At 39.8% G+C, this 23,703-nt stretch overlaps 1 protein-coding gene across 2 annotated transcripts; it reads right to left on the bottom strand.

Annotated features, from left to right (window-relative positions):
* Positions 1-683: 683 nt before the first annotated feature.
* PRSS35 (serine protease 35) lies at positions 684-15,721 on the bottom strand. Of its 2 annotated transcripts, none has more exons than XM_008994726.5 (2): positions 15,541-15,721; positions 684-4,639 (listed from the first exon to the last, which is right to left on the bottom strand). In XM_008994726.5, exon 2 carries the CDS (start codon positions 4,617-4,619, stop codon positions 3,369-3,371), a length of 1,251 nt encoding a protein of 416 aa, XP_008992974.2. In that variant the 5' UTR covers positions 4,620-4,639; positions 15,541-15,721; the 3' UTR covers positions 684-3,368. The 2 variants fall into 2 exon arrangements, with proteins under 2 accessions (XP_008992974.2, XP_008992973.2); XM_008994725.5 differs by lacking the exon at positions 15,541-15,721 and adding an exon at positions 14,996-15,155.
* Between the last annotated feature and the right edge of the window lie 7,982 nt (positions 15,722-23,703).

Genomic DNA, 23,703 nt, shown 5'->3' with positions numbered 1-23,703 from the left:
GATTACAAGCATGAGCCACTGCGCCCGGCTCAATGATCTTTTATAAACTCTTCTTATAGTCTCTTCTCATCCTGAGATTCTTTCTATGAAATAAGAATTTAAAAGAATTATTCAATCTACAAGTAAGAAGGGTAAAAATGTGTCCAGAATACTGATCTTGGTCATTGCTATGGTCTGAATGTTTACATCCCCCCAAAGTTTATATGCTGAAACCTAACCCCAAAGGTGTCATTATTAAGAGGCAGGGTATGTAGAAGGTACTTAGGCCATAAGGGCTCCTGCCTCATAACTGGGATTCATTCTCCCATAGAAGGGACTTGAGTAAGTTTGTGTGCCCCTTCCACCACATGAGGATACAACAAGAAGGTGCATGTATGAGGCATGGACCTTCATTAGACACTAAATCTACTGATGCCTCCATCTTGGACTTTTCAGCCTCCAGACTGTGAACAATAAATTTCTATCATTTAAGAGTTCCCAGTCTAAAGTATTTTGCTATAGCAGCCCAAATGGACTAAGACAATCAAATATTATTTAAATATTTTTCAAAATAAACATTGGATTAACTAAGAAGCATACCAAAAAGGAAAAATATGTTAAGTTGCCTCTGCTCACACACATTTGTTTGAACAAGAAAAAGCATAAATAAAATATGTTATTTAGATAAAGAAGGAATGACACAATTTTAAATTTCTGTTGTTTTGAAAATGGTTATTTGAATTCCACCAGTGGTAAGATTCCCAAGACAACAAGTCAGTTCAGTCCTTTGCACACAGTAGATATCATGTAGCATGTAAGTATGTTTGTTTAGCTAAGTGAGTTCAGTCTAATTCTCAATTTCAAATCTGATAAACATAAGAGAAAAAGTACATGAAGCAAAACTTTCTGGTTAATGCAATTCATTTTAGTGTTCCTAAACAAGCTCCTAAATAAGTCATATAAGATTCATGATTCACTTGGAAAAGAAAAGTACATGGCAAAAAAAACAAAAAACAAAAAACCTCTAGCCAGGTGTACTGGTGCATGTCTGTTATCCCCAATCTCTTGAGCTCAGAAGTTCAAGACTGCAGTGAGCTTTAATTATGCCACCGGGGCAACAGAGCAAGACCATTTCTAAAAAAGAGACAAGAAAAAAGCTCTACAAATTAAATAAGCTGAATTTTATATTTTTGAAAAGTATATTGAACAATGATTTTAAGAATTATATATAAAATGAATATATACTCAGAATTTAACTTTAAGTACCAAACTATTTTATTAAGCACCCAAAGGTATTCTAAACTTACTCAAATCCTAGGAGTTATATTCAAAGAATCAAAGACAAAGATTGTGTGTGTGTGTGTGTGTGTGTTTACAAGTGTGTAATATGCAAAAATGACCTTGGAACATTTTTGTTTCTGCAATCACATAGATGTTTTCCCCCCTAAAAACTGAGCAACACTTTTGAGTCAATAACCCTATTCCACTAGAAACAATAATAAAATCCTACTCAGTGAAATGTGCTTAGAATTATATCAAATCATTAAAAAAATAAAATGGTAGTTAATACATGTTGAAATCCTGCCTACGAAACATATATGGCTGGGCATGGTGGCTCAAATTTGTAATCCCAACACTTTAATGCCAAAGCAGAAGGATCATTTGAGGCCAGGAGTTTGAGACTAGGCTGGTCAATGTAGCAAGACTCCATCTCTACTTTAATTAAATAAAAAATTAAAAAGCATATACACAGATACAGTAAGAGTTATAGCTAATTTATTTTTTTAATTTTTATGGAATTATTTTTAAGAGATTCACATAAAAGAATCTGCACTTGTACTGAATTTCTGCTGTTTTGAACACAGTTTACAAAATCATTAATTATAATCAATAATTTCTTGGCATACTAGCCAAGAGTATAACTCCCCATTATTAAAAAATAGATAAATTTAAACCCTGGCAGAATCAATGACTTGAGTGTGTCGTGAGAAAAGAGAAGGTGGCCTTAGAAACTGTCAGAAAGAATAGACCAGACCAGAAATAAGGCCTACAATTGTTGAATTTTATGGTGTACTTGATTATAGATCGCTAAAACTCTTTGAACATAATGCCTCCCTTTTACAGCCTTTTAGCTAATATTTGTTTGTTCAAGAGATACACATTGAGCATCTCCTGTGTTTTGCCCCAGGGCAGTCACTGGACTCTGCTTACACTACATGATGGCCAGAAGGAGTGTTGCAGAATCTTCTTTTAAAAGTCATAGTCATAAATTTTATTCATTTTTAGGAAAGAACATATCTAAAATTACTAATCAGAGAATATACCCTATAGTCCTTATACAAAAGCTGGATTTTGTCAGGAAGAAAAAAGTTCTCTTTGAAAAGATTACAGAATTATTTGTCCTAAAAATGTAGCACTTCATACATAGATGGTATAGCATAAATGATGTGGCTTTCAACACATGATCATTCATAATTTGTGAAAAGTCTTCCCTATGCATACATGAAAAGTCTATATTTTGAGGATTAGTTAAATAAAAACCTGAGATCTTAAGATGTCTCAGCTTCGCTATTTCTAAACTAGATTTATTTCATAGAACAAACTATTTCTTCCACTTTTAAACAATACACATTGTAATTGTTATTTTTAAAGCAGTAAAACAGTTAATAGTTTTTTTTATAATGCTTGCTTTTTCTTCTGATTTGTAATTCTTCAAAAAAAAAAAAGAAACTAAACTAAATGTCTTAGACCCAACAGATAACACAATATAAACACTGAGGGCATGAGCTGAATGGATCCATCTCAGAGTAGTACAAATTGTGTTGTAAATTTTTGTCTCTGTCCTGATACTGTGTTAGTATCTACCTTTATCTATGCAATTTCACATTTACTACACAACCAGCATCCTATTAGATTCTGCTTAGAGTAGGACCCTGAGCATAAGTCCATTAGGAAATTGCATGTTATTTATAGTACCAGCTTGAGGTTTTAAAGTGCATCTAATTTTTAAGAAGGCAACAAAATTTTCCTGCCTCAGCCTCCCAAGTAGCTGGGACTACAGGCACCCGCCATCACGGCGGCTAATTTCTGTATTTTTAGTAGAGATGGGGTTTCACTATGTTGGCCAGGTTGGTCTTGAACTTCTGACCTCATGATCCGCCCACTTCGGCCTCCCAAAGTGCAGGGATTACAGGCGTGAGCCACTGCGTCCAGCCATCTGTATGTATACATTTTTTTAAATGGATGAAAATCTCCTGATTTTGAAAAATGTTGAAATGCTATTGATAGGGTTCAAGTCCAGGCATAACCTATGAAGTGCTCTCGCTACAATAATCAGAGCTGGTTTTCTCTGTAATTTAGACGATACATCGCCCTGTTTCAGGTCTCTGTTAGCCGTAAGCACAATTGGCGTCGTTCCCATGAATCCAGAGGCAAATCTGGGCATATTTGAGAGGAGTGATGCGAACAGCAACGTTGTAGTCCTTCTGAACCCCGTGGACATCAACCCACTGGTGGCCTGAGTAGACGGCAATGATTTTGCGCTTCCAATTCTTTTTGTCTGGATCTTTCAGACGCAGATAAACCCCAGAACCGGTAGAGCCCGACTCAGCATCGCAGTATTGGTAGAGGAGATCACTGGATTCGTCGGACACACTGCAAAACCGATAGACCAACTGATCGGCCCTATCGTTATCAAATCCTGAGAAGTGGATCATTCCACCAGGCATTTTCTTGATGGCTGGGCTGATTCCGAGTTCCATGTATTTCTTTTTGTGAGCTCGCTTCAGCTCCAGAAGAGCATAGTCATAGTCCAAGGCAGCATCTTCTGAGCCGCCTCGTGCCCAGCCTTTTGGAATGTGGGTATTCTTGACCCGGGTCCACTGGAAGGAAGGTCTCCCTTCGGAAATCCTCTGACCCCGGCCAGACTGTTTTCTTCGTCTCCCACCCTTGGCTCTCTTCTGCAGATGCCCTCTGGTACCCTCTCTTCGGTCACCACCACTAGCTTCTCTCCTGCTCCTCTTAGAACCCCGACTTGTCTTGCCTCCACCTTTATTCCTCATCTTCAACAACCCTACCCTAAGCTTTTTACTCCCTTTGACATAGTCCCTTCCATCATGAACACAGTGGGCAGCAGTCAGAACATGCTGAGGGGAAATGAGAATGCCACTACAGCCAGTGGACAGCTTCACGGCTGTGCTGAAAGGGAAATTGGTTAAGAACCTTTTGTCCAAGATGCTGAACCTGCTGTCGGTGCCATACACCTGTCTCTTTCTCCTAACAGATGCCCCCTTTGTGGTGATATTTTGAGTCGGTGATATTTGGTCAAGGACCAAATCTTGAACTTTCACCCTGGTTAAGGTTCGGGTGCCATTCTCAAAGACAGTCTCATAGGAAAGGTAATTCTCCAATTCAGAAAGGCTGGGAGTTGGGAGTTCTTTCTGGCATTCGATGCCACACACTGTATTTACCATCATCTTAGCATCTGCCTGAAATGCGGGGCTGGTGAGGTGGAAAGTCCTCTCACTGACAATCCGGGGTACCCTTCTCAAGTGCCACATGAAATCCTGTTCCATTTCAGATCCAGCAATGAGGGTCCACCCAGGGGTGAAAAATAACAACCAAAGTAGCATAGTTTCCATTTTGCTCTTCTAATTTTGTCCTTAAAAATAGAAAAAGAAAGAGAAGGTTTACAATGTCTTCTTTTTGAATCCTAATTAACTATTTCATTTAGGCCTTGGATTCTAAATGTACCTTCACCACAAAGACGTGTCCTTATTTTCACCTTACCTAGATTTTACTGAGATTAGATAAACACTGGTACATGAGTTCACACAGACTTCCAAAATCATTAAGTTGTTTTTCACCCAAACTTCCCTCCACCAGCCGGGATGCACCTCACTTCCAGCCCGACCTGTCACCTCTACCTGTCATCTTCCCTAGCAGCACAGGGCCTGAGAAAGTAGATTAGGGTAGTAGGTTGGGATCCTCTGTCACCTAAGCCACGCTCTTCTCCCTGGGTATCCTACAAGTTTATATCCAGATGATTTAGAAATAAAGATAGCAGCAAATGTCCTGCAGTCTTTTCCCACATGTAGCTACTTAAAAATAGGGATCATAACTTCGTCTCTAGACTGTAATTGCCTAGCACAGAGCTCAAAAAACTGCTCATTGGATCTAGTGAATGTCCATGAACCAGGATTTGCAGCCCAAGCTGATGTGAAGGTGCAATGCAAGTGGCTGGATCATGTTTTAAAGCAGTAGGAATATTGGCAATAAATAAATTGGTTAATCCGCTGTTGATCAGCTTCAATTTTTATAAAACTCCTGGTCATAAAAAGAAAATACACATCACAGGCCATTTTATGCTAAAGAAAAGTGTACCATGCATTTTTAAAAAATGAAGTAATGCTTGAAACCACCATCTAAGCAAAGCAACATACAAAATATCTTATGGTGGGACTTTACTGCATATTAAAATTATTTGTAAGAATTTATGAATTACAGGCTATGTTCTACATTTGCCTTTTGGGGGCTTATGATAATGGTTAGATATCATCCCTTTTCACCATAGGTCTCACCATCTAAGACCAATGTTCTTGTGTTACTTAAATACTGTTAAAGGTGCCAGTACTTAATAAATTAGATAATACCTCTTCTACTGTTCACATCTTCTTGCCCTCTTTTTCTCTTCTTGAGGCTCACTGGCATGTACCTGTAATCTATTTAGTGGAACTGATCTTTGCTCAGAGGTGGGGGTAGCAGGAGCATACTGGAGCAGCAATTTTGAATCTCTGTGTCGCTATTATTTGTGACACTATGCTCCAAGTCATTTTTAACTAATAGTTAAAATATCAAGACTTCAGCAAAGGATTTGTACTTTGTATAAATCAGAGGCAATTCAACATTCACTTATTCTTACAATAGCTTCATCCTCAATGCTTTCTGATAAGCTTTTTTTTTTTTTTTTTTGCGTGGAAAAGAAAGCACATTCAGAATGTTAGCAATGGCCCACAGACATTGTACCAGAGAGTACATCCACAGGATGTGTGCACTGGCACAAAAGGCAAAAGTCAACCCTGGTGCAGAGTTCAATATCGGTATCCCTTGATACAACAGAATTTATTTTGCCATATATAAGTACACCAATTTTATTAACAAAGTAAAACATTCTTTTGATCAAACAAAAATGTATTAACCTATTTATTGTTTAAACATGATATATTAATGAAACATAACATAATTAATTTGAAACATTATGCATTTGGAAATATTAGGCAGGCCGGTGTGGTAGTTCACACCTGTGTAATCCCAGCACTTTGGGAGGCTACATTAACCTATTTATTGTTTAAACATGATATATTAATGAAACATAACATAATTAATTTGAAACATTATGCATTTGGAAATATTAGGCAGGCCGGTGTGGTAGTTCACACCTGTAATCCCAGCACTTTGGGAGGCTAAGATGGGAAGATCGCTTGAATCCAGGAATTCAAGACCAGCCTGGGAAGCTACTCAAGAGGCTGAGGTAGGAGGATCACTTGAACCCAGGAAGTCAAGGCTGCAGCAAGCCATGATTAGCAGCCTGAGCAACAAAGGGAGAGCATGTCTCAAAAAGAAGAGAAAAGGAAGGGACAGGAGGGGAGGGGAGGCGAGAGGAGAGGGAAATCTGTACTTATTCACAATATTTTCTAATCATCAGCACTGCAAAGCAGTAATTACATCAGCAAGAATTTTGTAGAGGCACTTAGTATTTTATTTTGTCTTCTATGCAATTTTTCACAATCAGTATTTCATCAAGTTTATTTAATTAGATCAAAGTGAAAAAGGCTCATTACTCAATTACTCTACTGAGCTCTTGAAACTGTAGTTCCCAGGATGAAAATTTATGTCCTTGGCTGAAAAAAAAGTGAACATTTAAGTTATTTTTTGCCACTTAGCTTATCAACAAACCAAAATAGATTAAAATAATATATGTAATTATACATATTTTTAAATCTACTTGATTCTCAGCAAAATTTCAATCAACAGAGTTGTTTTGGTGTGGGAAACTTTTAAGTTGCTTTTTCACTTAGCTCTTTATGACAACAGCCATCTACTGTGTACTTAATATATGTTTACATCAAAGCTTGAAAGTCAGCCAAATAAATATCCATGCTGGTATATCTTAATGCTTGAAACTAGTCATCTGAGGAGGAATAAACATGTGAAAGGCATTCCTGGGCAAAATAAAGGACATCTTAATAGGTATTGTGATATTTTTTTCCCAGTTAGGTTTGTCCTGAGCCATAATTCTGTAGCCACACTTTTAAGAAAGCCTCATCAAAGTTGAATTGTATCTAAGTATAATTTTATTTCTGGCTATATAGATGACACTGGTTTATAAAGCTATTATTCTTGTTAAAGGCCTTGGCCAGTACTTTGGAAATTTCCAATGCCATTAGTCCCTTTGAAACCATGATTGGTACAAAGCAATGATTTGATTTACCGAATGATAATACCAATGATTTGGCATGGTTTTTCCGCTGTGTGTTCATGTGACATTCTCACGGCCGTTACAAATGGTGGTTGAGAGCCCAAATCTTAGTTGCTCACCAGAAGGAAACACCAGAGTGGGGATTCTCAAAGGACAGTCCCTAGTAGCTTCAGCATTACCTGAGAACTTGTTAAAAATGCTAATTCTCAGGGCCTGCCCCAGAACTACTATTAGAAACTCTCGTGAAAGGGTGGCAGAGAGTGGTCCCAGCTAGGTCTAACCAGCCCTCCAGATGACTTCGACACTCAGTAAAGTTTAAGAACCACTACAGCAGCCAAGGCTCTGGTGTAGCAGCATGAGCCATACCCCAGAAGGTGGTCTTTCCAAGGATGATCGCTTACCTGGGTTTTAAATGACATCTGCTTCATCTTGTGTACAAAATCAATTTATTCTGACCTTACTCTTTCAGTATGTTAGCAACTGACAGTATCAAATCACTCAGCCAATGGATAAAGAACAAACATATCTTACTTTTATTTTTATTTATTTTATTTTTTGAGATGTGGCCTGGCTCTGTCACCCAAGCTAGAGTGCAGTGGTGTGATCCTAGCTCATGCCACTGCACTCCATAGTGCATCATATGTCTCAAAAAATGAAATTCATAAGGTTTATATGTAATGCCTACAATATCTCATACTACAGATCATACACTGATATTGGTTCACCAGTCCTGCCTGGTGCCCTTTGAGGGAGCTCTGTGCAGTACACCACAGAATAAAAGCCATGCCCACTTCTACATGTAGGCATGGTAAGGGCAGAGCTTTGTAATATGACCTCAGAATCATAGTAATCAGAGGACATGGATTTAGTTAGCCTAATTTGGCCTGTAATTTAAAATTGGGCAAAGGTTTAAGGACACTTTCTTTCGGAAAATCTAAGTTTGTCTTGTGGTAAAATGTCAATGTGGCATAAATGATAGCTCCTACTGATAGAGCAAACCACAGTTTGTTCAGTGGATACATCTGGATATGCCCATTATCCAAAAAGCACTAACTCATTGATCTAAAAAGACATAGTCCCAATTGATGGAGTAGCTATAATATGTTTAAAGTCTAATGTCCCTTGTCTTCTCCATCCCCCTCATTATTCCTGTCTTCCAAAATAATTGTGACCTTCACTGTCGATTTCCAGATGGCTTGGGTTTGGGACTTCAAATTCCAAATTTGGCTAATGAAAGTGAAGTTGCAGTCATTGCCCTCCACCGCTGTGAGTCAGCATACACACAGCTGATTATGGGTTGGATCCTGAAGACAGATAGAGTAGAAGGGAATTAAGGAGGAAGTAAGAATGTCTGTGTACGTAGACCAACTCTTACTGATGGAAGAGATGTAATTACACATCTGTACCCAGTCTATTAACAGAAGTGACCACATTGAACTACAAGAACCACTTACTATTATCCTTTTGTTATCTGTTTATAGTTTCTTAGAAATGTGATTGCTGACAGTGTTGAGACTGTTGGTGTACCTAAACCAGCATAGTGGTTGTGAGCGCAGTCCAAGGAGTGAGAAGGCTTGGGTTCAATTCCCATCTTCACCACTTATCAGGCATGCGCATGTGGCAAGTTCATTAACCCTCAAAGTTTCACTTTCCTCATCTGCAAAGTGGGGATAATATTATAGTAATTTCTACTTCATAACATTGTTGTGGAGATTAAACGAGATGATATATGCAAATAATTACCACTGAGCCCAGAGGACAGTAAGCAGTTAATACATGTTATTTTATAATTATTATTCTACCTTAATTGGTGAATTTATATCACTTCAAAACAGGTTATTATATAAACCAAAATTAGAGACCTTGTAGTTTTCTAAAATGTCCATTTTACAGTCAAATATTTTTATTTAAGGATAGTTTCCAACTCACTCTAAAATTGCCTTGTTTGTTTTTTTTTTTTGTTCAAGGACAGCTTCATTTTAGAGACTTCCCAAATGAATGCTTTCCTAATTACTCATTTCTATGAATATCCATGGCTCTGTAATATATTTTTTCTCGTTGCCATTAAACTTAAGTGTGATGAAACACTATGCAGCCACAAAACACTTAAATTGCATTTTTTGTGTCTTATTTATAGCTTGGATCTACACTGGGAATTTTGGAACTGCATCAGACCCTCAGCCTAAAAAGAAAGAGTCTATGTCAACATAATTACACTAAGGGAGTGATCTACAATGAAAGAAAAACTCCACTTTCTGGGTGAGTCCATCTGGAGTATATGGAATCCTATGATGAAATGACATAATTACACCTTAAGGCTCAGTTTCTCTTTTGTATTTCATTTTCTACCCTAGAAGTTTATAGTCCAGCTTAGATAGAGCAGGTCAACTAATGAAAGATTAGATGGCTGTCCACTATATTAACATTTCAAATCAATTTTTTTCTTGTCTATGTGAAAGCAAAGATGCTGACTTACCATTGAAGGACCTGCACAGCTTTCCTTCACCAGGTGACAGATTCACAATTGCTCACACCTTTCTTTTCACCTGGTTCCTTGTAACGTCTAGTGAGGTACTTGCCCATGTTCATGTAAATAGTATGTTGCCATGGGACACAACTTTGCATTGATCCCTCAAACAATTCCTGGGAGGCTGCTGTGGGTCAGGGACTGCTGTGCAGTCCCATCAGTGACCCTGCAGGGCCAACACCACCCTCTACTTTAGCGTGTGTGTTAGGGCACACCAATGATTCCATGACCACCTTTTAAAACCTGGCTGTCCTCTAGCTAGCCATCTGCAATCCCAACCACCTGTCCTTCCCAACTACCACTGGCTTTGCTTCCATGCATGTCTAAATGTGAAGACATGCTCTCATCTCTTCCTCTACTTTCATCCTCCACCTACACAGGATTGACACACAACAGGGAGACACTGGGGCCTGGCCAAATGCTTCTGAATAACTGCAGCAAGAAGTGGCTTAGGCAAAAGGCCACAGCAGAAGAGGAGGACAGTTACAGGTGACAGTAAACAGGAGTAAAGCAAGCACTAAAGAAAGCGGTTATGTTTTGGATGACAATTGTAAAAACTTTTCATAGTCAATTTTATTTTGGGGGAACAGATGCTGAGGAGAAGGAGTATCTTACGAAATCTAATTCCTGACCCACTGAAGTGCTCCCTGACAGCAGCACTGCATGGAGGCAACATTTAAGTTAGAAAGTGTATGAGAAAATAGCAGTGTCTGTAACATAATAAAAGTGGGGAGTAAGAACCAGGGTGTTTCAATGACTATGGGGGAAGTGGGCTTTGAAGCCAGATCAACTTAAGTATAGTTGCCACCTGTTACACTGTGATCTTGTGACGGTTACCTAATCTCTCCAAACATTATTTCCCACATTTATTAGATATGGATAATATTTGAGAATATTTTTCTGAGAAACTAATATGATAAGCACAATGCCCAGAGCACAGTAAGCACTCAACAAAGATTAAAGCAAATGTTATTAGTATCAAACAGAGGGGGCCAACACTCAGGTAGATATTAAAGGTGTTTCATACATCTCTAACTGCCTCATTGTAGTTTGCTAAATATCCTCATCCCCAGGACCTGTGAATATTTGCCACACACAGGAAAAGGGGCTTTACAAATGTGATTATGTTAAGGATTTTAAGATGAAGAGTTTACTCTGGGTTATCCAGGTGGGTTTAATGCAATCACAGGGGCCCATATAAGAAGGAGGCAGATGGGTTAAGAGTGAGAAGAGCTGCCAGATGGAAGCCGCGGCCAGAGTGGTGACAGGACCATGAGCTGAGGAATGTGAGTGGCCTCTAGATGCTGAAAAGGGTAAGGAAAAAGTATTTCCTAGAACTTCCAGAAGGAGAAATATAAATGAAAATGTGTTATTTTAAGAAAAAAAAATGCAGAAATGCAATTTTAAAACTAAAAACAGAAGATCATGATAAAACTTTAGAGGTCTGATCTCCAGATGCATAACATATAAATTTGTGTTTTTTTTAAGCCACTAAGTTTTTGGTAATTTGTTACAGCTGTAATAGGAAACGAATACACTTACAAAGGTGAGAATCGCATTTTGACAACAGTCTACCTGACTGTTTAGAAGAAAAAGAAGTAGTAGGAGTGGCTGCTCCGTGGCTCACGCCTGGAATCTCAGAAGTTTGGGAGGCTGAGGTGGCTGGATCACTTGAGGTAAGGAGTTCCAGACCAGCCTGGCCAACATGGTAAAAACTCATCTCTACTAAAAATACAAAAATTAGCCAGGAGTGGTGGCGCACATCTGTAATCCCAGCTACTAGGGAGGCTAAGGCAAGAGAATCGTTTGGGAAGCAGTGGTTGCAGTAAGCCACGATCACACCCCGACACTCCAGCCTGAGCAACAGTGCGAGACGCCGACCAAAAAAAAAAAAAAAAAAAAAAAAGAAAGAGAGAGAAGTAGGGAGTGATTAAAAAGGAGAAAAGGGCCAGGTGTGGCAGCTCACACCTGTAATCCTAGCACTTTGGGAGGCTAAGATGGGAGGATCACTTGAGTTCACAAGTGTGGTGGCGCATGCCTGTTGTCCCAGCTACTTGGTAGGCTGAGTTGGGAGGATCACCTTAGCCAGGAAGTCGAGGCTTCAGTGAGCTATGATTGTACCACTGCACTCCAGCCTAAGCAACTAGAACGAGACAGGACAACCTCGTCTGGGGGAAAAAAAAGAGAAAGTGAAAAAGAATATTTGCTTCTAGGACTTAAAACATAAATGAAAATGTGTTATTTTAAGAAAAAATATACAGAATGCAATTTTAAAACTAAAAACAGATGATCACAACAAAGCTTCATGGTGGTAGGGTGCAATATTGCTAGAGAAAAACAAGAATTAGAACAGGGTAGATAAATTTGTCTATTCGACAAATGCATACCAGGTGCTATCTCTGCCATGCATCATTTCAAAGCCTTTTTAAAGAATTGCTCTGATAGTCCTTAACTATTGAGTTGGACTAGAACATTTTTAAGATTTCTTCCAGCTTTAAAGTTCTAGAGTAAACCGCAAATAAGAAAAAAACAAGTAATTTACTCATCAATGCTTCTCAGGGAAGTTCAATTCCTAGTCATCAGGGAGGAACTTGCCTGTTATTCATGTTGCTACCACTAGATGGCAAAGTTAGCCTAGTGATGGCAAATCTAAGGCCGATATTTAAACTGTTTACATTTACTCAGCTGTAAAATAGATTTTATTTTTAAAGCATGTAAGATTCAGCAGAGGTAAAACTTTTAAGTGGCTAATAATATACTAAATGGCTGTGACATATGGAGTTTATTACATTTAGAAAACCCACCTACGGGCCACAGAGCCCATTCTGATGAACTGAAGGCTGATAATACTATCTACAGCCAGACAATTTTCTGGCAGAGAGATTTTCAAAAACAGTTGTGGTGCCAGCACACTTCCAGCATGACCTACAGCACTGCAAACTAGTCTCCCAAACGTGCTGCAATTTATGCAACTTATTTCAATGCTAAGGAAAATCTCAAACCTGCCAAATATTTCACATGTTTATTAAATACCTTATAATCCATTACTAAAGGATAAGTAAGCTCTCCACTGATTCTAGGCCGAGAATAAATGGTAAGAAAGTTCATTGACAGTGGGCCAATTTCTATTCAAAATATTATATCATAGCACTATTTTCAAATTTAGTTTCATAAATAGAGACCGAAAAAAATGTCTGCTTAAAATGTTTGGCAGTACTTGAGGGAAAGGAAGATGGTAAAGTTACACAGTTGATTATTTTACAGTAACCCACAACTTCTGTTTCTCATCACAATAAAAAACAAAACCTCTCTTTGTTTTGGGACTATTTTTCCAGGACCTGTACATCTCAATTTCTGCAATTCCTGCAATGCTATGGGTAAATCAAATTTGGGATGAATGACAGTAAAGGAACCCCAAGAGAGCTCTCAGATTTTGCCTTATGAAGTGCACAGCAAATGGCTCTAGACTTACCTGTATTTTTAGAGTTGGCTTTGAAAGCAAAGAATATCTCTAAATAGGTATGCTACTTTTCAGGCTTTAAAGCATCTATTGTCACATGTTGTTAGCTAATCCACATCAGTTTGACCTGTACGAAGCTTAGCATACATACTACTAACTTCACTGTTTCCTCACTTCTCCATCTCAGATTTCTCATCTGCAAAGTTAAGTCAGTGCTAAGGGAAGGTAGCTCCATCCTCCCAAATTCTGAGTCTGATCCTACTGTTAAAATGCAATATGCTTGTTGGATATTTGGGCATTGGGCAAAAGAAAATAATTTACCCAATGGCGAAAATTAACTCACACTAGCAATTGTTTATTTTAACATATAATGAGCACAGACTATGTGCCAAGTATATGCTAAACAATCTCACATTTAAAATGTGAAAAAGCTTCTTAAAAGCACACAGGTTTCCCAGCTATCTGGAAGAAAAGTAGGGGAGAGTATCAGCGTCCACCACTTCTCCCATTAAAGGAACTCCTCTAATATTTCCCAATAAAAATAAAATTCCAAATGATACTTGGCCACTACTTTCTAGCCTGCATGTCTTAGTTGGCAGGGACTTTAACTTTCTCTCTTCTAAACTATAAAGCAGATTCTAAGTATAATTCTCCAGCCAGCAAAATACGACTTTTATAATCCGTGGAGACAAATGTATTTTGGACAAAATAAGAATGAATTTCAGAAGTCGGAAGGGTGAAAAACCCCTAGACAGGGCACAAAGCTTCTTTTCAAATCAACAACAGTGTAAAATGTCAAGGCAATCAAGTGGGAGTGTTTCTACAACTTTTAAAAAAAAAAAATTCTTTTTTAAAGACATCTGAGCCGGTAGTGACAAAATCTCTCCAACTTTAAAAAAAATATTTTATTATAGAAAATCTCAAGACTACACAAAAAGCATAGAGAAAAGTATTAAAAGTTGAGAGAAAAGTGTAATCCCCTTGTGCACCTCACCAGCGTCAACTATTGTCAATATTTTACCAATATTGTTTCATCCACCCTCACCACCCCACACGCTTTTTTTTTCCAACTAGAATATTTCAAAGCAAGTCAAAAAAGTTTTCTATCTCATTTCGCCTCATTTTCTAAACGTTTTCCAATGCTCCTTTTGCTGACCCCTGCAGCCAAGCTTATAAAAGGGCAGCGGGGAGAGGCCAGCTTTCATAGTAACCCTGCCAAAGAGACTTTCCAGGAATGCGTTTTACACCTTTCTCAATGGCATCTGTTAACAATCATAAAAATAAAGAGGGTCTCCTCTGGTACTGCTTAAGCAGTAAGAATTCCATTTATATTCCAATGCAAACATTGTTGCTGCTAACATTAAACTGTGCAGAGGCCGGCACACAGAATTGTCTACGGGAAGGGTGGTTAGTTTCTTGGAGGACCGAAAGAAAGTGCCAAGTTCCTTTTCTTCAGAGCCCTTCAAAGAAGCTCTCCTCGGTAGATCCTGCCTTTCTCAGGGAGACTTCCAAGTTCTAAGGTCTTGCCCTGTTGGGGGAGCTTCACCTTTACCTGCGAGTCTGGTTCCTTCCTGAGGGCACTGTCAGCTGAGATCAGAGCTCGAGAGGAGGCGGGCGGGGACGCGGCAGCGGGAGCCTCGCAGCCAGCCAGAGCCGCAGGCCGCCCCGCCAGGGCCAGGCCACAGCACCCGGAGCTCGCAGCCCAGACTGCTGAGGAGGAGATTGCCGCGCCGCGCCGCGCCGCGGTGGGGAGATGGGAGGGGAAAGGGGGAGATGACGCGGGGTGGGCGCGGTGGGATGGGGGGAAAGTCGAGGGGGAGGAGGTGGGCAGAGGAGACTCAGAGGCAGCACGGAGAGGGGATTTCCCTGGAGGAACGGGGTGGACCTGGCAGCCGTCTCGCCCCAGCATTTCTGCCCACAAGCTGAATTAAGCATTAGGAAAAATTCATCAGTAGGTTCACAGGAGATGCAGGTCCCTGTGAGAGTATGTACTCCTTTAATAGTCTCAGGAGCTGTTCAGTTAGAGTCTCATTCCCCGCTGCTTGCTGTTGAGACCCCAGCTGTCTAGAAGAACGGAGGGCATCTCCCTAACCCTACCTCAAGCCAGTCTGCTCCGGGGTCCTCGCTTCTCTGGATGCACAAGCCGCAGGGTCACCCCAACTTGCACCAGCGCCAAGCGTGATGGCCGCCTCTAGCCCAGGGTTCCCAAGGGCGCCCATTCTAAACACCAGGATGGGGACTCCAGGCTGGGATGCCTGGACCCCCGGAAGCATCCTGCGCTGCCTCCAGGGGGAGCGCGTCAGTTTCCATCTGCAGGGAAAACGCTAGTTTTCTTCTTTGGGCAGATAAACATTAAGGCCCTTTCCCGTCTCAGTCCCACCAGCATTCTAACCTCATGCTTTCTCTCTGATTCTCCTCTTTAGGAGAGGTACTCCTTTGGAGAGGGGGCCACGTGAGGAAGGAAGCTGCGTTTGTTTAACAAGTTCTAGCGAGTGACAGGTCTGGGGCAAGATGCACTGATATATCAATGAGTACAAAACCCGGTCCTGGCCCTAAAGCAGGGAGATCAAGTAAGTGCACAAGTACTTAGGACAGAAGTGTTCTGTAACACTCACGGTTCTTTAGTGGGTTATTACATATCTCAAGTTTCCATATACTTTTTAAAATTGTACTTTAGGTTCTGGGGTACATGTGCAGATCATGCAGGATTGTTGCATAGGTACGTACATGGCAATGTGGTTTGCTGCCTCCTATCCCCCATTCTGTGTACTTCTAATGAGATCATAACATACTTAGTATTATCCCTTGGTATACTCAAGGACTGGTTCTAGGCCCTCTTCCCCTCAGCACCCCCATACTTAGATCATCTCATATTCAAGTTCAAATCTAGCTGTGGGCCCTGGGGAACCTACCTATAGGAAAAGTCTGTCTTCTGTTTAAGCAGTTCAGCCTGCAAATACTGTTTTCTATCTGCTTTGGGGTGGAAAAAAAATAATCTGTATAAGGACCTGTGTAGTTCAAATATGTGTTCAAGGGCCAAATATATACACAATTTCATTGCTGTTTTCTCATTTAGCATTGTTAATATGTGCATTTAGCCATGTATTAAAATCTTTTGGTAATTTTTACCAGTTAGAAATAGTTCTGAAGCTCTGTTTCACCAATTAGATCATAATAGTTGTAGGCACCTTTGAATCAGCATCATCTACCACTGGGCCTGGCATATAGTAGCTGATTATATGTGGAACTGAAAAATCAGCTAGTCAGATGGAGTGTGGAGAAGTCACAGAGAAAGCCCAGCACTCTGAATGGGAATCCTGCCTGACACTAAATATCTGTGTGCACTGGGCCTCAGTTTCTTCATCTGTAAATTGAGATGGTTGAGTTGGAGGAGTTCCAAGACCTGCAGCACTCAAATGTTTTTGGGATTCTAACACCGTGTAAATCCAGAAGGATTCAGTGTGCACCCACGTCTGATTCCTTCACTTTATTCAGCATCTCTACCAGCATCACAGAAAGCAGATTTCCAGGGCTCGCTCATTTTCCTGCCCTGCTTTCTGAGCCTTTGACCCCAAGCCCTCTTGCACCATATTTTTGAATGCATTCCAGGTTGTCTTATCATCAACTTGACTGTTTCCAAAATTTCTTGCTTTACTTCATCTGTTCTTGATGCTTCATATTTACTATTTCTCTAGTTCTAGGTTTCTGGTATCCTCTTTATTTAAAAAAAAAAAATTCATTAAATATTTTTGAGACAGGGTTTTAAAATTCTCACTCTGTCACCCAGGCTGGAGTGTAGTGGCAGGATCATAGCTGACTGCAGCCTCGAATTCTGGGCTCAAGCCATCCTCCTACCTCCACCTCCCAGGTAGACAGGCACATGCCATCTCACCCAGCTTTTTAAATTATTTCTTTTGTAGAGGCAGGGTCTTGCAATGTTGCCCAGGCTTGTCTTGATGTCCTGGCCTCAAGTGATCCTCCTGCCTCAGCCTCTCAAAGTGCTGGGATTACAGAGGTGAGCCACAAGGCCTTCTTTTAATCAGGATTCCTTCTCCTGGCCTAGTCCAGCCCCTCAGGGCTAAGGAACCCACATATAGGAAAAGTCTGCCCTCTGTTTAAGCAGTTCTGCTTGCAAATACTGTTTTCTATCCGCTTTTGGGTGAAATACCACAGTCTGAGCAATCCAGACACCCATACCAAACTATATTCTCAACCCATCAAATTCCTCATTCTGGTCTTATAATGATGGTCCTATGACTTTACACTTTGTGTAATATGACTCTTACCATTTAAGGAAATAATGCATTATAAGAAATGTTATCAGTTAAAAAACTCATAACAAAGTTTCTAGCCATATTTCCCCAAGCTCCTAGACTTTATCTTCAATTATTGTGACTATTGTGGCCAAATATTTTATCAAATTACTTTAATACAACCCTTCTCGGTTAATGCACCAACAAAATTGATAATGATCTGTCCTTTGACAGGTCCCCAGCTTAATGGGGACATTTGCATAATTCTCCAGAAATGGAACCAAGAGGCCTAGAACACATCTCCTGTCACATTTCAGGTCATAAGAGGTACAGTGGCCTCTATAGAAGAGACACGGTGACCGCTGTCAGGCCTGGCTATGATTAAGGCTATACTACTTAGCCTTTTCTTCTAGACTTGATTTCCCAAGAGGCTGAGACCAAAATAGAAAACTCTCTATTCAAGGCTAACTCTTATTTATCATGGAAATGTACTTGGAAAGTTTTAGCTGTAGAAAGACAGGAAGAGGAGACGTTTCATGGTCCATGCTGAAGGCCTAAGTGATGACTCAACCTTCTAGAAGGATCTGAATTGCTGTGGCTGTAATCATCCGGTTAACTTTTAATCCCAAGGTTTTATCAAAACTTTATTATTCATTGGGTTATATGGTTCTGCCTGTTTAAAAACCTAGGGGACCCTTGGTTAAGACAGACTGAGAAAATTAAGTAGATGTAATAAGAAAAAAAGATAAGGTAGCATTTGTCCTCAAATTAGACATATTCTGATAGAAGCCGCCTATGATCCACTAATGGGAGGAACAGTTGCTGGCACACCACAAACCTGCAAAACCATTGGCTTTCTCTATCTTTCTGGGAGGCCCAAGGAAAAGCAATGATGTTCCCCCCAAAATCTGAAAATTGGGTGCCTCATTGCACCCCCTCCTCCATTTAGACCTGTTCTTTCTGATAGGCAGTATTGATCTCTCTCCTGCCTTTGTGCCAGTACTGGTCCTGGGTACTTGCCACACTGTTTCAGAATTTTTTTTTTTCCATCTCTGCCTCTCAAATAGGACAGCCTCAAGGGCAGCAAAACTTTTATATCTCCAGCACTAAGTACAGTACCTGCAGCTTAGATGTTTAACAAATGTTAACTGAGAAAATCAAAGGGTCTCTAAAAATGGACCACTCTCATAAGACTGAGTAGAATCAAGACTACCACTCTTATCAGAATCATTCTACCACTCTCATCTGTAGTTTACATCGTAGAGAGAATTTCAGAGGAAACTGAATTTCTTACAGAAACCAGAGACTTAACCTAGAAGCATCATAAATAAGTATAAATTAAAAACCTGAGGAGGACATGAACTCCAGGAAATGAAGCCAGGACTAAAGCACTGGGCCCCAACCAGAAAGTCTCACAGAGACAGGATTTCACAGAATGTTGCCAGAGGACAGAGACTCTTGTAAAGTTGAATTCATAGGCATGTAAATTGAGGCCAACGCAGCAGAGTCATTTACATTCCAAGCTTGGAAATTTAGGATAGCTTTTTGTTATTTTTTATTATTACATTTTTTTTGTTCTGGAAATGATGATTAAATAACTAGAGGACACAAATAAGCCTTCAATAAAGAGCCTTATTAGAGTCAAAATATCCTGGCAAATCACCTATTTAATGACATACCTAGTCAGGAGGAATGAAGGCTATTCCTCCTCCTTCTACATGGCCTCTGAATATGGAACTAAGCCCACTTTGGATAGGAACAGTGTACTCAACCGAAATATATCTGGGATTAGGAAACTAAGGTTTGAACCTTAACACTGCTACTTATTAGCCATGTGATTTGGAGCAAGCCACTTAACCTCTGGGAGCCCCTGTTCTGTCATTTGAAAAGTTAGCATGATAAAACTTGCCTGGAAGAGTGGTTATGAGGGGCAAATGTAAGAATGTATGTGGACGCCCTTAGCTGTGGCCTGCCACATGATAGGTGCGCAATAAGGAGAGCCAGGAATTAACTGCAAAAGCAGAGTATAGTGAGTGACATATAACTGGCTTTCGTGCTTCTATGTGACTCCCAGAAAAGGCAAGAGACCAAGGTACCTCTAATGTCAGCTTCTTTCTGTTATACTTTCCCTTCTGTTTCTTTTTTTTTTTTTTTTTTTTTCCTTTTTGACATCTAATCTTGCTCTGTCAGCCAAGCTAGAGTGCAGTGGTACAATCTTGGCTCACTGCAACTTCTGTCTCCCAGGCTCAAGCAATTCTGCTTCAGCCTCCCAAGTAGCTGGGATTACAGGCATGCGCCATCATGCCCAGTTAATTTTTGTATTTTTAGTAGAAATGAGATTTCACCATATTGGCCAGGCTGGTCTCCAATTTTTGGCCTCAAGTGATCTGCCCACCTTGGCCTCCCAAAGTGCTGGGATTACAGGTGTGAGCCACTGCGCCCGGCTCCTTCCCTTTCTTAAAATGTCCCAAGACTCTCACTAGATCAAGAGACTAAGTATCCATTAAATCAAACAACCTTCATCACATTTAGGTAACCTCCTAGGAAATGAATGAACAGGACAGGATTATCAATGAAGAGGTGATAGACGCAGAGACGAACAATGAGAGGTGGGAATAACTCACAGGCTGAGCCACATTTTATCCTGAAGGACAGACATTTTAGATTGCAGATGTTTTGGTTTGGCCAGAAAATTTTGAAGATTTTCATTAAATTTTTATTTCTAGGGGTGTGTGTGTGTGTGCGTGCGCGCGCGCGCGCGTGTGTGTGTGTGTTAAATTAGATCATCAGACAAGTCTGGTCCACATTCTCTCGTGGCAGTGGTGAGCCAAAACTAAGAGCCAACAACTTAGATGGAACAGGCCCTCTTGAGGCCAGCAGATGTCGCCACTCCTTGTTACTGTCTCCATATGCTGTCTGAGTGTTGCTTTCCATTTGCCATCTTGAGTGCATGATTGTTTCTCTTACTCCTAGCCAACTGTACAAACTACATGCGAGGGGGCTACCAGAAAAGATAAAGATCGTTGGCATATCAAAAAGTGAATCCTGGATGCAGAAGTAATTGTTGGGAGAGAGAAAGTTTGTAAACTTGAAGTAGAAAGAACAGCTAAGAGACTGTTAAAATAGTTCAAGCTAGCTATTATGAAGCTTCAAACTAGGCAGTAGCCACGGGGGTGGAGATGGGGAAAGAACAGATTCCAGAGATGTGTCAGGGATCAAACTGAGTGAGCTGGTGACTGAACAGAAGGGGCGAAGGAAAGGGAGAATTTCAGGGCTCAAAATAAATCAAGGTCATGTGCAGGGATACTTATTGCAATCATTTTTATATAATAGCAGAAAATAAGAAATAAAGTGAATGCCCATAAAAGGAATGGTTGAATAAACTATGGTATATTCATACTCTGGGATATTATGTTGCTCTTATCAAAAATAAATCAGAACCAAACCAGCTGCATTGTAGGGATTTCCTCAGAGTGTAGTTAAGTGAAATGCACTGAGGAACATATATAAGATGGTCCCATTCATAGAAAAGCAACAACCAAAGAACTTACATGTGTATCTATATGCAGATATGTATACCTACATGTATATGTGTGTTGATTATGATTATGTGAATAAAGGAGAAGGTATGGAAAATATACTGTATTTTTGAACATGGGGGTAAGTGGAGGATGAAAGAACTAAACAGCAAAAAATCTGTATTAAAAAGTCATCTTGAGCTTTCAAATAATGTATCTGACTTATCAGATTGCATATGTGGTTATATATATTTATATATATATGGTTATATAACCATAAATATACATATATATGGCTATATAACCATAAAAAAGATGCATAAGATTGTTGTGTGGGGCTTGAGGGACTCCAACTTATTTTAATTTTCTTATATTATTATAGGTTGTTCATAAAATTTGCACACACTCCCCACTATATGTGATCCTAAAACTTTAAATCATGTCTTTTAAAAATTAAATTTAGGGCCAGGTGCAGTAGCTCACACCTGTAATCCCAGCACTTCGGGAGGCTGAGGTGGAAGGATCACTTGAGCCTATGAGTTCAAGGCAACAGCTTGGGCAATAAAGTGAACCCTTGACTCTATAAATAATAAAACATTAGCTGAGCATGATGGCACATTCCTGTAGTCTCAGCTATTCAGGAGGCTGAGGCAGGAGGATTGCTAGAGCTGGGAAGTTTGAGGCTGCAGAAAGCTAGGATTGCACCACTGCACTCCAGCCAGAGCAAGATGCTGTCTCAACAAGAAAAAAAATAAGCTTATTCATTTTTTTAAAAAACCATAATAAATTCTATCAACATAGACAAACACAGATCAGGGTGCATTTTTTTCAGCCATTTCAACATTCCTCCCACATTAAATCTAAATCCTGCCTCAGCTATTTAGCAGCTGAGTGAATTCAGACAATTTGCTTAATCTCCCTCAGCCTGATTTTCCTTATTTGAAAAGTTGGATTGATAATCTCACCCCTGAAAGGTGTTGTTAGGATCAAACAGAAGAATATCTAAAGTATTGTAGCACCCCATAGTAGACGCTCGATAAATGGCGGCTACTTTTCAAAATCACTCTTTACCCCTGCTCATGGTGTCACAAAGGTGACATGATTGATGATTTCAGCCATGGCCTATAGTCCCTTCCTAACATCCACTGAAATTTCTCCATTCAGTTCCGGGGATCATGGTCCCTTCCCCTTTTCTCTCAACTTTGGTTAGTTACTTGAGCCCTAGGAAGGAATTCTGCTCTGCTGTCCGGTGAGCAATAGGGCTCACACAGTTTTTTCCTCATCCAGTTTTAGCTGATCTCACTTCTTAGTTTAAAACTGAACCATTAAATTCAAAGTATGTTTTCAAACCTCCTAGCCACATTTAATCTAACAAATAAAAGCCCTTATTTTTGTAAGTTTCTGCAAGATTTTTTGTTTTTGGTTTTTGTTTATTTGTTGGTTTGTTTAGCAAGTTTTGCCCAAAATGTAAAGGAAAGGATTAAATAAATGCAGGGTTTCGATGTGATAGCATTACTAAGAGCTAGCTAACTAGCTAATGTATTCACCCAGAGTCGTTGCTCCCTCCCTGCCCCACAAATATAATAGAAAATACTTGAAATTTTGGCACAAATATGGTCAATCACTTCCACAGAACTAAAATCACCTTATAATTGCTTATTTGTTTAGTGTCTGCACTCCTGAGAAAGCAGACATACTAAGACATTTCAGACAAAGCTGTATTACGTTGGCACTGAAATTGCCTTAGAGTATTTTATTTTTAGCCAAGAAATTCCACATCTGACTAGATAAAACATAATCATTTGATTTGCTGAGTTCTCTGCTTTATTTCTAAATATGTCGTTGCTATTGGGAAAATGTATAAATGCATTTGCAAATGGAAATCCAAATCACTTGAAAGTTTCCCTCAAAGACTGGCTTATGGAACAGAGCAGATTAAAACTCAAGTCTGTCCTAGCCCAGAGCTTTTCAAAACAAGTATCAGAAAGCTAGACTTTGGGTATTTCTTGAACTGAATGGAATATTTTATTTGTGTAAGAATTTCTGAATAGAGTTTGTTTTTTGTGTGTGTCTCTAAATTACACTTTAACCTTCTTCAAAAGGCATAGCATTTTCAACATTGCAGAAAACAGACCTTCAGATGTGGCCAGCTGGGAAAAATTCTGTTCAGTTTGGTTTACCATGATTAGTAGACAGTAATCAACATTTACTATGTATAATGCCTGAGGCACTGACATGCTGGATACTGCCAGCTCTTTATAATTCTTTATTGTAAGTGGCTACCCTGTGCAGTGTAGGATGTTTAGAAGCATCCCTTGCCTCTGCCCACTAGATGCCAACAGCACATCTTCGCTCCATGCCTTGCTGCCCAGCTGTTTACAATAAAAAAAGTCTCCAGACATCACCAACTATCCTTTGAGGGGTAAAGTCGCCCCTGGTTGAGTACCACTCACTATCCCAGACACTTTTACACAGGTCATTTTAGTAAC

Source organism: Callithrix jacchus, chromosome 4 (assembly GCF_049354715.1).
Source record: "Callithrix jacchus isolate 240 chromosome 4, calJac240_pri, whole genome shotgun sequence".
Taxonomy (NCBI): Eukaryota; Metazoa; Chordata; class Mammalia; order Primates; family Cebidae; genus Callithrix; species Callithrix jacchus.
This window is presented reverse-complemented; position numbering and strand designations above follow the sequence as displayed.

Bases quoted from the DNA above. Each gene is read 5' to 3' on its own strand.
- PRSS35 (XM_008994726.5), bottom strand. From the start codon at position 4,619: ATGGAAACTATGCTACTTTGGTTGTTATTTTTCACCCCTGGGTGGACC.